Source organism: Tachyglossus aculeatus, chromosome 2, assembly GCF_015852505.1.
Source record: "Tachyglossus aculeatus isolate mTacAcu1 chromosome 2, mTacAcu1.pri, whole genome shotgun sequence".
In the NCBI taxonomy this organism is placed as follows: domain Eukaryota; kingdom Metazoa; phylum Chordata; class Mammalia; order Monotremata; family Tachyglossidae; genus Tachyglossus; species Tachyglossus aculeatus.
This window is the reverse complement of record NC_052067.1, coordinates 137,121,406-137,137,874: the sequence shown is the minus strand read 5'-3', so window position 1 is coordinate 137,137,874 and position 16,469 is coordinate 137,121,406. Positions and strand designations below refer to the sequence as shown.

General features: G+C 45.6%; 1 protein-coding gene across 1 annotated transcript; it reads right to left on the bottom strand.

Moving 5' to 3' along the window:
* Positions 1–10,488: 10,488 nt before the first annotated feature.
* LOC119943527 (olfactory receptor 52D1-like) lies at positions 10,489–11,439 on the bottom strand. Its single transcript, XM_038764568.1, has one exon. The coding sequence runs from the start codon at positions 11,437–11,439 to the stop codon at positions 10,489–10,491; it is 951 nt and encodes a 316-aa protein (XP_038620496.1).
* Between the last annotated feature and the right edge of the window lie 5,030 nt (positions 11,440–16,469).

Genomic DNA, 16,469 nt, shown 5'->3' with positions numbered 1-16,469 from the left:
CCTCCTCTCTGAACCTGGCTCCATCCTCTCCTCTGGTCCTGATTTCCTTCTGTCCTTGGCTTTCTCTCCCCTCTGACCCTTGCTTCCTTCCCTCTGACCCTGGCTCCCTCCTACCCTCTGACCCTGGTTCTCTCCTTCCCTCTGATCCTTGCTCCCTCCTCCCTCTGTCCCTGGCTCCTTGATGAATTCCTTCTGGAGGATGTGGGATTTCAGGAGGGCTTTGAAGGTGGGAGAGTAATGGTCCACCAGATGTGAAGGGGGAGGGAGTTCTGGCAGATGCGAGAATGTGCAAATGAACTTGGAGACAGGGAAGTCTTTAAAAACCAGTTACAAAGAGTAAGAGTACAAGAGTACTCTTGAAGAGTAAAAGCTGGAATGCAGTGGAAGAAGAGAATGGATAAGTAAGAGAGAAATGATAGAATGCCTTAAGGTTTACAGTCAGGAGTTCCTATTTGAGAGTAATGGGTAGCCAATGAAGTGTTTTCGAGGAACAGAGACACATACGTAGAACAACATTTTAGAAAAATGATCTGGAAAGTGGAGTGAAGTATGGATTGGAGAAAGGCCAAACTGGAAGCCGGAAAAACACTGAGGAAGATGATAATAATAATAACTATGTACTTGTTAAGCACTTACTATGTGCCAAGCACTGTCCTAAGCACTGAGGTAGATGCAAGGTAGTCAGGTTGGACACAGCCCATGTCCCACATAGCTCACAGTCATATTTCCCATTTTAATAATAATAATAATAATAATAATGGTATTCATTAAGCACTTATTATTTGCCAAGCACTATTCTAAGCACTGGGGTAAATACAGGTAATCAGATTGTCCCACGTAGGCCTCACAGTCTTCATCCCCATTTTACAGATGAGGTAACTGAGGCACAGAGAAGTTAAAAAGTTTGCCCAAGGTCACATAGCAAACAAGTGGCAGAACTGGGATTAGAACCCACGTCCTCTGACTCTCAAGCCTGGGCTCTTGACACTAAGCCATGCTGGTTCACAGATGAGGTAACTGAGGCCCAGAGAAGATATGACTTGCTCAAGGTCACACAGCAGACATATGGAGGACCTAGGACTAGAACCCATGACCTTCTGACTCCCAGGCCTATGTTCTATCCACTAAGCGAGGTTGCTCCTCAAGGAGCCAGAAGACCATGATGCAGTAGTCTACCCAGGATATGACAAGTACCTGGAGGAGTGGCCATTTAGATGGAAAGGAAGGGGTAAATCTAGAAAACATTGTGGAGAACAAACCAGCAGGATTTAGTGACAGACTGAATGTGATAGATGAGAAGACAATCACTTGGTTCTCAGGTTCTGGGCCAGGGAGGATGGTGGTGTGGTCTGCTGGGATGGGAAAGTTATGTAGAAAAGCTGATTTGAGACTTTTAGACTGTGAGCCCACTGCTGGGTAGGGACTGCCTCTATATGTTGCCAACTTGTACTTCCCAAGCACTTAGTACAGTGCTCTGCACACAGTAAGCGCTCAATAAATAAGATTGATTGATTGATTGATTGATTGATTGAGAGAAAAAACAAAACAGAACAGAGATGGCTCAGTCTCCAGCTGGCCAGGATAGGGCCCCTGGGCTTTGGGGAAAATAGACCCAAAGGAAGAGCCATTTTGTGGAAAACTGAGGGAGGACCATGTAATCAAGCTACTTGCCCTGGGGAACCACTGCCACCTTCCATGTCATGCCACCTGGAGCCTCGTCCCTGACCTGTTCTGCTCCAGGTGGCCAGACAGGAAACATTCAGCACCATTGTGTGAACTCCACACAATTTAGAATATTGGGTAGGCTGTGGTGGTCGCTGAGACTGTTTGCTTCTTAGCAGCAAGTAGCCTGAAACTCTGCCCCTCTAGTCACTGTATCCTCACTGCATTAATTATTGTCCTTGACAGAGTCTCTTGCTTTTTTGTGTGTTTTTATTGTTTTATCTTTCCTTATGGGTCTATCCCCAGGTCCCTCCACAGACATTGCCACCCTTTATTCTTAGATTGTGAGCCCCTTTGGGGCCAGGAACTGTGTCTAATTCTCTGCCGAGGACTTTTTTTCCTGCACTAAGTATACCCACCAGACACTTCATAAATTCTATTTCTGCTAAATACTGTTACTACTGGCTCTTTTCCAGAGCCAGAAGGGATCCCTCAAGAGATTATCAGCTCCTAACTCTGCCTCCTGAAAACACAACCCATTTACAGTTCAGATTTCTCTCTTTCCCTCACCCTCTTTTCTTCAGCCCACCTGACTTCCTTATCTGTGTCTTTGTTCCCAAGGCTGAAGACACTTGTATATAAATATTACCTAAACTCTGATGTATTGCACTTTCCCAAGTACTTAATACAGTGCTCTGCACTCAGTAAGTGCTCAATAACTACCATTGATTGATTAATAATTGATTCCTAAAACAAAAATCCTCCAGGTTCTGAATAATACAAATATTTCAGACCAATATATTAGGCCAATGTTTCACCTGACACACCAGCCTGACATATTAGGTTAACTGAGGCCAGAGAGGTTGTATAAAGTTTTTGGACTTGTAAACACATTAGAACCATCAACTCTCCTTTCCCAAATCCCAATCCCCACTTTATCCAGAAGAGGTCCTCTGCTCAATCAAACAATCAATCGTATTTACTAAGTGCTTACTGTGTGAATTTACTGTGTGGATTTATTGAGTGGTTGGGAAAGTACAATGAAGTAAGCAATAATAATAATAGTTATGGCTTTTGTTAAACACTAATTGTCAAGCACTATTCTAACAAGTTTATCAGGTTGGACAGTCCCTGTCGTTCATGGGGCTCAGAGTCAATGTAAATACAGTCCCTGACCTCTGCTAGCAGGGAGACACATTAAAATAGGAGAGGCAACTAAGTAAAAGGATGATGATGATGGTATTTGTTAAGTGCTTATTATGTGCCAAGCACTGTTCTAAGCACCGGGGAAGATACAGGTTACTCAAGTTGTCCCATGTGGGGCTCACAGTCTTAATCCCCATTTTGCAGATGAGGTAACTGAACACAGAGAAGTTAAGTGACCTGCTACAAGTCACCTAGCTGATAAATGACAGGGTCAGGATTAGAGCCCATGACCTCTGACTCCCAAGCCTGGGCTCTTTACACTAAACCACGCTGCTTCCTAAAAGGGTAAGTATAAAAGTCCTGTGGGAGTGGGGTGAGTCCCGAAATAATAATAATAATAATGAATCATAAGAGCATTTATTAAGTGCTTAATATGTTCTAACACTGTTCTAAGTGCTGGGGAGGTTACAAGGTGATCAGGTTGTCCCACGGGGGGCTCACAGTCTTAATCTCCATTTTACAGATAAGGTAACCAAGGCACAGAGCTGACAATTCACAGCTGTGTGCCCAAAGTCACACAGCTGACAATTGGTGAAGCCGGGATTTGAACTCATGACCTCTGACTCCAAAGCCCGGGCTCTTTCCACTGAGCCACGCTGCTTCTCATGGACTCAAGTACATAGGTGATGCAGAAGGGAGAGATAATAGGGTGGAGAGGTGGCAGATTAGTCAGAGAAGGCTTCCTGGAGAAGCTACAATTTGAGAAGAACTTGGAAGATGGGGAGAGCGGCAGTCTATCAGATGTAAAGGGGATGGAGTTCCAAGTAGGAGGGAGGGTATGAGAAAGGGGCCAGTGGTAAGAAAGATATGATTGAGGCACAGTGAGTAGGTTGTTGCTAGAGGAGTGAGGTGGTACAGTGGGAGAAGAGCGAGGTTAGGCAAGAGAGAGAACTGATTGAAGGAGTGTCTTAAAGTCATTGGTGAGGAGTTTCTGTTCGATATGGAGATGGATTGGGCATCTGGAGGTTCTTGAGGAATGGGGAGATATGGACTAAAAGATTATTTTAGAAAAATGAGTCAAGCAGCAGAATGAAGTTGGACTGGATAGGGGCAAGGCTGGAGGCAGGGAGGTCAGCAGGGGGACTGATGTAGTAGTTGAGAGGGGATATGAGCAGTGCTTGGACCAGGGTGGTAGCGGTTTTGGTGGAGTGGAAGGGGTGGATTCTAGAGATGTTGTGAAGGTAGAATGATAATAATGATGGTATTTTTTAAGTGCTTACTCTATGCCAAGCACCATTCTAAGCTCTGAACTGACAGAATGTGACAACACACTGAATAGATAGGTTGAAGAAGAGAAGTAACTCAAAGGTAATGCCAAGGCTGTGGGCTCCTGAGACAGAGAGGATGGTGGCATTTTCTATGTGATGGGAACGTCGGCAGGGAGGGAAGTTTGTGTTGGAAGATCGCCAAGATCCGCCCTTTCCTCTCCATCCAAACCACTACCCTGCTCGTTCAATCTCTCATCCTATCCCGACTGGATTACTGCATCAGCTTCCTCTCTGATCTCCTATCCTCCTGTCTCTCCCCACTTCAGTCTATACTTCACGCTGCTGCCCAGATCATCTTTGTGCAGAAACGCTCTGGGCATGTTACTCCCCTCCTCAAAAATCTCCAGTGGCTACCAGTTAACCTACGCATCAGGCAAAAACTCCTCACTCTCGGGCCTCAAGGCTCTCTATCATCTCACCCCCTCCTACCTCACCTCCCTTCTTTCCTTCTACAGCCCAGCCTGCACCCTCCGCTCCTCTGCTGCTAACCTCCTCAATGTACCTCATTCTCACCTGTCCGGCTGTTGACCCCTGGCCCACATCCTCCCCCTGGCCTGGTATGCCCTCCCTCCCACCAAGCTAGCTCTCTTCCTCCCTTCAAAGCCCTACTGAGAGCTCACGTCCTCCAGAAGGCCTTCCCAGACTGAGACCCCTCCTTTCTTTCCCCCCTTCCCCTCCTGCCCTGCCTCCTTCCCCTCCCCATAGCACCTGTATATATGTTTGTACAGATTTATTACTCTATTTATTTTACTTGTACATATTTACTATTCTATTTATTTTATTTTGTTAATATGTTTTGATTAGATGTCTGTCTCCCCCTTCTAGACTGCAGGCCCATTGTTGGGTAGGGACCATCTCTATGTATTGCCAACTTGTACTTCCCAAGCGCTTAGTACAGTGCTCTGCACACAGTAAGTGTTCAATAAATACGATTGAATGAATGAATGAATGAATGGAAGATGAGTTTTGTTTTGTTACATTTTATTTTGTTAAGTTCAAGGAACCACAAGACATCCATGTGGAGATAAACTGGAGGCAGAAGGAAATGTGAGATTATAGAGAAAGCAAGTGGCCAGTACCCAGAGGAATTTATTTAGTGGTTGCAGTAGGAGTAATGACATTTCTTGAGCAAGACAGTGTACTAAGCACTTGGAAAGTACTAAATAATCAAGGGACACATTCCCTGATAGCAAAGTTCCCTTCTCTCTCTCTCCCTACAAGCTTAAACAGGTCAGTGACTTCTGGGAAGCCAATGGTTGGAGAACCAGCAGAGTCCCATGGAAAGATCATGGGTTTGGGGGTCATGGGACCTAGGTTCTAATCCCAGCTCTGCCACGAGTCTCCTTTGTGACTTTGGGCAAGTCAATTAACTTCTCTGAGCCTCAGTTACCTCATCTTAAAAATGGGGATTAAAGTTCATTCAATCATTCATTGAGTAATACTTATTGAGCCCTCACTGTCTGCAGAGCACTGAATTAAGCACTGGGAGAAGACAATATTACAAGAATAAACGTTCCCTGCCCACAACAAACTTACAGTCTAGAGGGGGAGACAGATGTTAATATAAATAAATTACAGATATGTTCAGATTTGTACAGATGTGTACAGAAAAGTGCTGTGAGGCTGGAATGGGGGATGAATAAAGGGAGCAAGTCAGGCCCATGTGGGACAAAGACTATGTCCAACCTGATGATCTTGCATCTACCCCAGAGGTTTTTACAGTGCCTGGCACATAGGAAGTGCTTAACCAATACTATAAAAAAATGGTTAAAGAAATAACTAGCAAATGGACATTGTAGAACCATAACCCAACACCATAAAGAAGTCAAACACCAGGCTACAGATGGACTGGCATTCAGGTGGCTGACATTTAGGGAAAGAGATTTTTCGAATGGAAAATTGCTCTTCTTATTGTGTTATTTGTTACATAGCAGACAAGTGTCAGAGCTAGGATCAGAACACATGTAGTCACTCTTTCCAAAGAACATGCTGCTTCTCTTGTTTGCACTAGCACATTTAATGCTCTTCACAAAGGGTTACGGTGAAAGAGGATGGACATGTTTGAACAGTTGTGTGGAACTGGATGTTTAGGGGAGAAAGCAAACTTTGTTTTCCATGTGGAATCAATCACTAAGGTCCTGCCTCAGAAGGTAAGGGGGAAACAGTGAAATTTTCTGAGTTACCATTTGGAGGCTCCAGTACATTGTTTTCATTATGTTTGCTTGTGTACTTTCTGCTGCTGTGGTTTGCTGAATGGGGCCTTCTCCTGCTGGGTAGGTGATGGGCTAACAATCTGAGCAATTTTCCAACTCTTATAAGGCCATTTGCCCAGCTGTCCACACCTAGCTTTGATTTTCCGCTGAAAAAAAATTATCTTTATTCTGCTTCCTTTTTATCTGCTTTTTTGACAGATTCCAAATATCATTTTCATTCCACTGCTACCAATACTACTAGATAAACTATCTGGCTCCAGGAAAATAGTGTTAACAGTCAGGGGGGATTGTGGGGGTGATGCAGAGAGGAAATTGTCATTAGAGTGTCATGATAATGCTCTATATACAGCAAAATGCCATTGATATACAGATTTTACTATCAACATTTCATTAAGCCTAGGATAGGGAAGCCATGCCACATGTTGAGAAAAGTCCAGGACTGATCCTGGCTCTATCACTTTTCTGCTGGTGACTTTGGGCCAGTCACCTAACTTCTCAGGGTCTCAGTTTTGTCATCTGTAAAACTGGGTTTAAATATCCATTCTCTATGCCCCTCAATCTGTGAGCCCCATGTGGGAAAAGCACTGTGTCTGATCTAAATATCCTGTACCTTCTGTGGCTCTTGACACATAGTAAGTGCTTAACAAAATTAGATGATAAACTACTCCTCTAGATTATAAACTCTCTGTGGGAGGGGTCTGTGTCTATCAGAGTTTATTGTACTGTCCCAAAAGCTTAGTACAGTGCTCAGTACCTAGATAGGGCTCCATAAATATCACTGATTGTTTGATTTATTGATTAATAAATTCCACGGCTATTAACGTGAAGAACAGTGTTGCTTACTGGATAGAGCCTGGGCCTGGCAGTCAGAGAGATATGGGTTCTAGTCCCGGCTCTGCCACCTGTCTGCTGTGTGACCTTGGACACGTCACTTAGCTTCTCTGCACCTCAGTTACTGATCTGTAAAATGGGAATTATGACTATGAGCCCCATTTAGGACACTGACTGTATCTAACCTGATTAACAGTGCTCAGCGTTTAGAACAGTGCTCAACACATAGTAAGCACTTAACAAATGTCATCATTATTATTACCTTGTGTATCCCAGCACTTAGAACAGAGCCTGGGACACAGTAAGCACTTAACAAATACCATTAAAAAAAATCTGCTCCTAAGAATCTAGTTCACACCACTTAAGCCACTTTCCAATAAATCACTTCATTGGCAAGGTATTACTATCCTAGAGCTACTTGGTTAAGTTAGCTCCCAAACAACCCTCTGCAGGGGGTAATTTGGTTATCTGTGGGAGGTGGCCCAGAAGTTTGCTTTGCAATCCTTCTCATCCTTCAAACAATGTTGAGGCCTTGAGCCAATTCTATTCTCTCCTCCACAGATAACTGGAGTAGATAGACACATCACCAGCCAATCTATTTATTGAGCATTTACTGTGGGCAGAGCACTTGGGAGAGTACAATATAACAGAGTTCGCAGTCATGTGCCCTTCCCATAAGGAACTTTCATTCTAGAGGGATTATGCAATATTCACCTAAAAATTATGAAATTGGAAGCTTGTGAACAAACTCAGAGTGGCATATTACCATACTTCAAGAGGCCTTCACTGATTAAGCCCTCTTCCCTGTCTTTTCCCTCCCCCTGCCCACTTTCTCTTCCTTTGGCATCATGCCCTTTTGGATCTGTGCCCTCTGGGCATTTGGTATTTGGTCCACCCTGAGCCCCACAACACTTCTATAACATATCTATAAATTATTTCTTCATATTAATGTCTGTCTCCCCCTGTAACCGTAAGCTCCTTGTGGGAAGGAAACATGTCTACTAACTCTCTTATATTCTCCCAAGCACCTAGTATCATGCTCTGAACACTGTAAGCACTTAATAAATAACATTGACTGATTGACTTGATAGGCATTGTCATAATGAATAGAAAACACACCGCAAATTGTCAGAAGTGGAAAACAGCCAGATTGACCCTTGAGCAGCTGGGCAGGGCCAGGAATTCACTGAACAGAGTTTCCCTCTGAGTTCAGATTTCCTTTCTTTTTATCAAGCACTTATTTTGTGTCAAACACTGCTCTAAACACTGGGGTGGGAACAAGTTAATTAGATCAGTCCCTGTCCTCCATGAGGCTCAGGTCTAATCCCGACTGGATTACTGCATCAGCCTCTTTTCTAATCTCCCATCCTCCTGTCTCTCCCTGCTTCAGTCTATACTTCACTCTGCTGCCTGGTTTGTCTCTGTACATAAATGCTCTGGGTATGTCACTCGCCTCCTCAAAAATCTCCAGTGGTTGCCTGTCAACCTTCGAATCAACCCAAAACTCCTCACTCTCAGTTTCAAGGCTCTCCATTACCTCACCCCCTCCTACCTCACCTCCCTTCTCTCCTTCTACAGCCCAGCCTGCACACTCTGCTCCTCTGCTGCTAACTTCCTCACTGTGCCTCATTCTTGCCTGTTCCACCATCTACCCCTGGTTTACGTCCTTCCTCTGGCCTGGAATGCCCTCCCTCCACACATCAACCAAACTAGCTCTCTTCCTCCCTTCAAAGCCCTATTGAGGGCTCACCTCCTCCAAAAGGCCTTCCCAGACTGAGCCCCCACTTTTTCCTCCCCTCCTCCTCCCCTCCCCATCGTTCCCTCCCTTCCTCTGCCCTACCCCCTTCCCCTCCCCACAGCACTTGTATATATTTCTACATATTACTCTATTTTATTTGTACATATTTACTATATTTTATTAATGATGTGTATATAGCTATAATTCTATTTATTTTGATGATATTGACACCCATCTACTTGTTTCGTTTTGTTGTCTGTCTCCCCCTTCTAGACTGAGTCTGTTGTTGGGTAGAGACTGTATCTATATGGTGCTGATTTGTACTTCCCAAGCGCTTAGTACAGTGCTCTGCACATGGTAAGCGCTCAGTAAATACGATCGAATGAATGAATTAATAAGTAGAAGGGAGAACAGGTATTTAATTCCCATTTTACAGTTGGTGAAACTGAGGCCTAGAGAAGTTAGGTGACTTGCCCAAGGTCATACAGCAAGCAATTGGCAGAGCTGGAATTAGAACCCAGGTTCTCTGACTCCCAGGCCTGTGCTCTTTCTGCTAGGCCAAGCGGCTTCACTTTCCGATGCTTGTGCTCCTCTCTTCTGGCTGGAAGCAGGTTGGATGAGACTCTAGCTACAGAATGAGTGGCTGCTACAATCTACTTCCCTGATTGTGCGCAAAACAATGTATTGAGAGCTTGGCTTTTTAGCTTTTACATTCTCACAGTCAGAGATGGGACCTCTGGCCCTAGAAGAGGGTGGATTTCAATGAGATATGCCTTACTGAAGGCACATCTCCTCCAAGACATCTTCCCTAACTAAGCCCTCCTTTCCTCTTCTCCCACTCCCTTCTGCATCACACTGACTTGCCCCCTTTACTTATCCCCCTCCCCACCCCACAGCATTTATGTTCACGCCTGTAACATATTTATTTATATTGATGTCTGTCTCCCCCTATAGACTGTAACTTCATTTTGAACAGGGAACGTGTCTGTTACAGTGTTATATTGTACAATCCCAAGCACTTAGTAAGCTTGTTTTGGGCAGGGAATGTGTCTGCTTATCATTATATTGTACTCTCCCGAACACTTACTACAGTGCTCTCCCCACATTAAGTGCTCAGTCAGTATCACTGATGGTAATGATAATAGAAAAGCTTAAAGACTGTGTGCCCTTTAGTGGTTGGCATCCGTGTCCCATCTGTCTGGATTTGTTCAGGGCACCTAAATGTCCCCTGGCAGTGAGACAGAGATGGGGCAGCCTCCAAGGGGAGGAGAGGCAGTTGACTCAGAGAGGAGGCATTCCCCGGTTAAATCTGTAAAATGGGGATTAAGACTGTGGGTCTCAAGTGAGACATGGACTGTGTCCAACCTGACTATCTTATACCCACGTCAGCACTTTGTGGAGCACCTGGTACATAGTAAGCACTTAAGAAATGCTATTAGAAGCAAAAGATCACACCCCCTAAAGACTTCCTGTCCACAATCACCCCACAAAAGGGAAAGCTGATGACCCTCACCAGGAGCTGACCCGAGTTTTGGGGTTGAACTCTGACCCCTCCAATGACCCAGACTCCTCAGAACTCTCCCCCCCTAAGGAGGAATATCTTCAGAACCTGCTTACGGATCTCCTTTGTGTTCACCCCATAGACAATGGGGTTCAGCATAGGGGGGATCAGCACGTAAAGGTTTGCCAGGAAAATGTGGATGTGGGGAGGGATATGGCGCCCGAAGCGGTGGGTCAGGAAAGAGAAGAAGGCCGGGATGTAGAAGATGAGGATGACGCAGAGGTGGGAGCCACAGGTGTTGAGGGCTTTACGTCGGGCCTTGCGGGAGGGGAGCCTGAAAACAGTGCAAAGGATCAGCACATATGACGCAGCAATGAGCACAGCATCCAGTCCTATGATGAGGAGGGCAAGAGTCAGGCCATACACGATGTTCACAGTGATGTCGCTACAGGCCAGCCTGGCGATGCCCATGTGTTCGCAGTACGTGTGGGCGATTAGCCGGTGGCTGCAGTACGACAGCCGCTTGAGAAGGAAGATCAATGGTGACACGACGGATATGCTGCGGATGATACCCATGATGCCAGTCTTCCCAATGGCTTGGGGTGTCAGGATCGAAGCATAACGCAGCGGGTGGCAGATGGCCATGTAGCGGTCAAAGGCCATGGCCAGGAGGATGAAGGACTCCAGAGCAAAGACGGAGTGGATGAAGAACATCTGGGTCAGGCAGCCACCAAAGGAAATGCTCCCGTCCCCAAACCACAGGATCTGAAGCATCTTGGGCACCGTGGTGGAACTGAGGGCAAGGTCAGTAGCAGAGAGCACAGAGAGGAAGATGTACATGGGCTTGTGGAGGCTGCGCTCAATGGTGATGATGACAATGAGGACGGAGTTCCCAAGCAGGGCAGACAAGTACATGGAGCAGAATGGGATGGAGATCCAGATGTGCACAGCTTCTAGCCCAGGGATGCCTACCAGGAAGAACGTATCGGGGAGGGCATCACTGCTATTGGAAAGGGACATGAACATCCTGAGAGGGACAGCAGGAACCTGGTGTCACCTGCCTGGAGAAGCACACAAATTCCATCTTAATCAATTAGTAGTACTTTGTGACCTCTTACTTTGTACACAGTACTGTACTAAGCACCTGGGGGAATATGACACAATAGAATAGGTAGACATGATCCCTGCCCACAAGGATCTCACAGATTAGAGGGAGAGACAGACATTAAAATAAGTTGTAGATGTGTATGAACATAACTGCTGTCATTGTGGGGAAGGATAGAAATCATAGGGCTTAAGGGATACAGACCTAAGTTCCATAGGTGACGCATAAGGGAGGGGGAGGGAAGTAGCATTGCCTAGTGAAAAGACTATGGACATGGGAGTCAGAGGACATGAGTTCTAATCTTGACTCTGTTGCTTATCTGCTGTGTGAACTTAGGTAAGTCACTTAACTTCTCTGAGTCTCAGTTCCCTCATCTGCAGAATGGAGATTCAATACTTGTTCTCCCTCCTTCTTAGACTGAGAGCCCCATTTGCGACTTGTCTTGTATCTACCCCAGTGCTTAGTACTGTCCTTGGCCGATATTAGGCACTTAAATATTATTATTATAATCATCATCATCACTATAACTTCCAGGCCAGAGAAAGGATGAAGGCAAGGGATAGGTGATGAAAAAGATGAAATCTAGGTACAGTCAGTAGGTTGGTATTAGAGGAGTGATGTGTGGGGGTTGAGTTGTGGTAGGGAATCAGTAGGTGAGGTAGAAGGGGAGAGATAATTGAGAGCCTTCAAGTCTATGGTAAGGTGTTTCTGTTTGATGCAGTAATGGATGGAAAATCATTTGAGGCTTTGGAGGGTTGAAATACGGACTGAGATTTTTTTCAGAAAAATATTCTGACAGCAGAGTGAAGTGTGGACTAGAAAGGGGAGAGACAGGCGTCAGGGAGATCAGTGAAGAGGGAGATGCAGTAGTCAAGGCAGAATATGATGAAAATTGGATCAACAAGGTAGCAGTTTGATGGAGAGGAAGGGGAGGATTCTAGAAATGTCATGGTAGGACTGACAGGATTTGGGAATCATCCATGTGGAGATGGTAGGTGAAGCCATGGGAGCTAATGAGTTCTCCAAGTTAGTGGATATAGATGGAAAATAGAGGGGGACCCAGAACTGAGCCTAAGGATCCTTCACAGTTAAAGGGTTGGAGGCAGAGGAGGAGCCTGGGAAAAAAACTGAGGAGTAGACAAAGAGGAGGAGAACCAGGAGAAGACTGTGAGCCCATTCTGGGCAGGGAATGTCACTGTTTTACTGTATTGTACTCTCCCAAGTGCTTAGTGCAGTGCTCTGCATATAGTAAGCACTGAATTAATATGATTGAATGATTGATTGACAAGGATAGTGAAGCTAAGGTGAGATAATGTTTCAGGAGAAGGGAGTGGACCAGAGTGTCAAAGGCAGCTGCAAGGTCTAGGATGATTAGGATGGAGTAGAGGGATCATATTTGGCAATAAGAAGGTAATTGGTGACCTTTAAGAGGACCATTTCTGAGGAATGAAGCAGGAGGAAGCCAATTTTTGGGGGTAAAAGAGAGAATTAGGGGCAGGGAAGTGGAGGTATCAACAGCTTGCGTGGGGAGTTTGGAAAGGAATGGAAGGAGAGAGATTGAGTTATGATTTGGGGCAGCTGTTGGGCCAAGGGATGTTTGTTTTAGGGTAGGCGATATATGGGCATATTTGAAAACAGTGGGGAAGGAAACATTGGAAATGACAATTAGGAAGGTAAGAAGGGAGGGCTTAAGGGCCTTAACAAGGCATGAAGGGATGGGGTTGGAGGTAAAGATTCTTTAAAGAAAGGAGCAATGCTATACCCCCAAGGCTCACTGGGAAAGTGGGTGGAGTTGGCTTCCTTCTTGTTCTCCATTGCTGCTTTTGCACCATCCCCCATCCCTCTCTTTCCCTTCCTTTGAAGCCTATATCATCCAACTCTACCACCCACTCCAATTACTAGTCACAGTCGTCTACTGCCCCCCAGACCTTCTTCTAAATTTCTAAACCATTTTGATCCCTTTCTCACATTCCTCCTCTCTTTCTCCATCCCTACACTGATCCCTGGGGACTTCAATATCAATGTGGATGTTCCTGATGACTCTTTTGCTAATCACTTTCTATTGCTCCTCAACACCACTGACCTCCTGCTCCACTCCACCTCACCCACTCATCAGCATGTATACTCACACTAATCCATTATCTCTAGTCACTGTACAATCTCTACCCTCACCAAATCTGAAATCCCTCTAATCCAACCTCATCCTCCTCACCTGCTTTCTCTCCCACACACTCTATCCCTGCAAATCTGTCCTGTTCCTCAACAGAAACCTCTGATCTTTGGACCCCCTCCAGTATTCCAAAATTATCATGCTCCATTTGGTCTCCAATCCCAAACTACCTTCTCTTGCCTCATAAATCGATACCCTCAACACCACTCTCTCCCCTGAACTCAACTCCCTCACTCCCCACTTTGTCTAAGCTGATCTCATACCACTAATGTGCAACCCTGGATCACCTGTACAGTCCCCTCCTCCACTCCTGTGCTTGAGTTGTGGAGCACTGCTGATGAAAGTCCAGACACCTGGCTGCCCTCTTCAATTTCAAATTTGTCCTTAGCTGCTTTAATTCTGCCCTCTCCTCTGCCCAACAGCAATATTTCTCCATCTCTGTTGATTCTCAGCTGTTCCAGATGTTTATCTCCCTCCTCAAACTCCCTGTCCTTCTGCCTGCTCTCTTTCCTCTAACGATCTGGCCACATATGTTACTGATAAAATTGAAACCATCAGTACTGTACTGAAAGTTTCTTTAAAAGATCGAACAGAGAGTACCTGTCTGTTCCTACCTGGGGCACACAGCCTAAGGAGGAGGAAGAAAAAACATTTCATTCTCATTTTACAGATGAGGAAATTGAGGCACGAAGAAGTTATGTGAAATTCCTAAGGCCACCTCTCCAGCAAGTGGAAAAGCCGGGACTAGAACCCAGGTCTTCCAACTTCTTGTCCTAGGGTCTTTCCATGAGGCCTCACTGTCCTTCTGAAATGTCCTCCTCTTTATACTAAAATATCAAGATTATCTCCAGTCTGTGGCACATGCTCTTTCTACCCTAGAACTCCTGTTAATCTCTTCACCCACTCCTACAAAATTTTCCCTGGCCTCCCCTCCAAGAAACCCTCTAAGCTTGACCCCACCCTTTTGTAGTTGGCCAATAACTCCTCACTTATCTACCTCCTAATGTTTAATATTTATGTGTCTGTCATTTATGAAGTAGCCACCTTACTGAGGGTGGAATTGTTTTTGATGCTCATGTGGCTTTCTGTCTTTCACTGAGAAACAGCATGGCATAGTGGACAGAGCATGGGCCTGGGAATCAGAAGATCGTGAGTTCTAATCCTGCTTCGCCACTCGACTGCTGAGTGACTTTGAACAAGTCACTTCACTTCTCTATGCCTCAGTTCCCTCATTGGTAAAATGGGGATTGAGACTGTGAGCTCCACAAGGGACAGGGTCTGCATCCAACTTGATTTGCTTGTATCCACCCCAGTACTTAGTACAACGCCTGGGACATAGTAAGCACTTAAAAAACATTATTATTATTATTTCCCCACCCTTAGTTCCTCAGGGGAGGGCAGGAACTATGAATTCTCCTTCAGCTCTCCTCCAGAGAGCTCTGTTCCAGGTTCCATTCAGTCCAACTGACGGAAGGACACGGGCTGACTGACTTTCTGTCTGAGAGTTGATTGACTGACTTATTGACACTGGCTGACTGACTCATTGACTGGATGATTGACAATAGATGACTGGCTGATAGATGATGGATTGATTAATTAATGGATGACAGACTGTGACTAAGTGATAGAATGACTGAATGTCTTTGGCTGATTGGCTGATAGACTGACAGTCTATCTGACTGTAAACCCCTTCCATAACAGCACACTCAATATATCTCCCTTCAGAGCCAGTCCTCAGGAAAAGACAGTCATTGTCTCCCGAGGTTCTGTCAATAAATGTGAGTTTGATGGTGAAACCCCAAAAAGTCCAGTGAGAAGGAACTTGGGGGAGAAGGTGACCTAAACCACACTGGGAGGATTTGCCTTTCCAAATGTGATGTCCTCCTCCATGCCGGGAGATCTAATTCTTCTGGGCAAAAGGAAGGGGTCTCCCTCTCTTCCCCATACCCCCTCCCCTTACTTCAGGCAAAGGGGCACCAGGAGCCACTGTGAGGTTGATGATGGAGGAAGACAGGCAGTGGCTAGGAAAATGAAAATGCCTGAACTTTCCTCTTCCCACTTTGCTGATGATACTAGCTTCAAGAATGGATGTCTTTACTGAGGCAGAGCAAATGGAAGCCCATCACCAGAGCTGGGAGCAGGAGGACACATCTGTCAATAGGTCCTCAGCAGGGACAACACTAACACTGATCCCGCAAATTCTCAACTCCATTCTCTCTGGCCCCCAGCCCTATTCCTCCCTCCCAGTTTCCTGGGGGTGGTCTAACTGATGCCACTGACCATTGTTCAGTTGGTGGGGGAAAGAGACCAACTTGTCATTTAAAATTCAAATACATACCTGGCTGTCAGTGGATTTTTCTTGTCCTCTGTCTAATTTTCTTCAGACTCTTTCCCGGGGACTTTGGTCAAGCTCTGCCACCCCTGCCAGGCTGAAGAGGATGGCAGAGTCTCAGATTTATAGAGTGGACTCTTGGGAGTGAAACACCAAAGAGGCCCAGGGCTGTACATCTGGCCTTGACCTGCTCTCTGTCTCCTGCAGGTCTCAAATAATCCTGGCCTTGGAAGGGTTCCTTGAGACTTCACCTAAATCTTCCTTCCAGGGAAAACTAAGCCAGCCCCCACTTCCAGGGGAGATACACAGTCGTCCAGGCTGCTCAGCTTTCTGGGACAATATTTATGGGTGAGGCTCAGCCCGAGAGCTGAAGGTGGAATGAAGCACTGGAAAGCTTGGTGTCAGGAGACTTGTTTGGCGAGCCCAGGGAGACTGGGAGGAGT

Bases quoted from the DNA above. Each gene is read 5' to 3' on its own strand.
- LOC119943527 (XM_038764568.1), bottom strand. From the start codon at position 11,439: ATGTCCCTTTCCAATAGCAGTGATGCCCTCCCCGATACGTTCTTCCTG.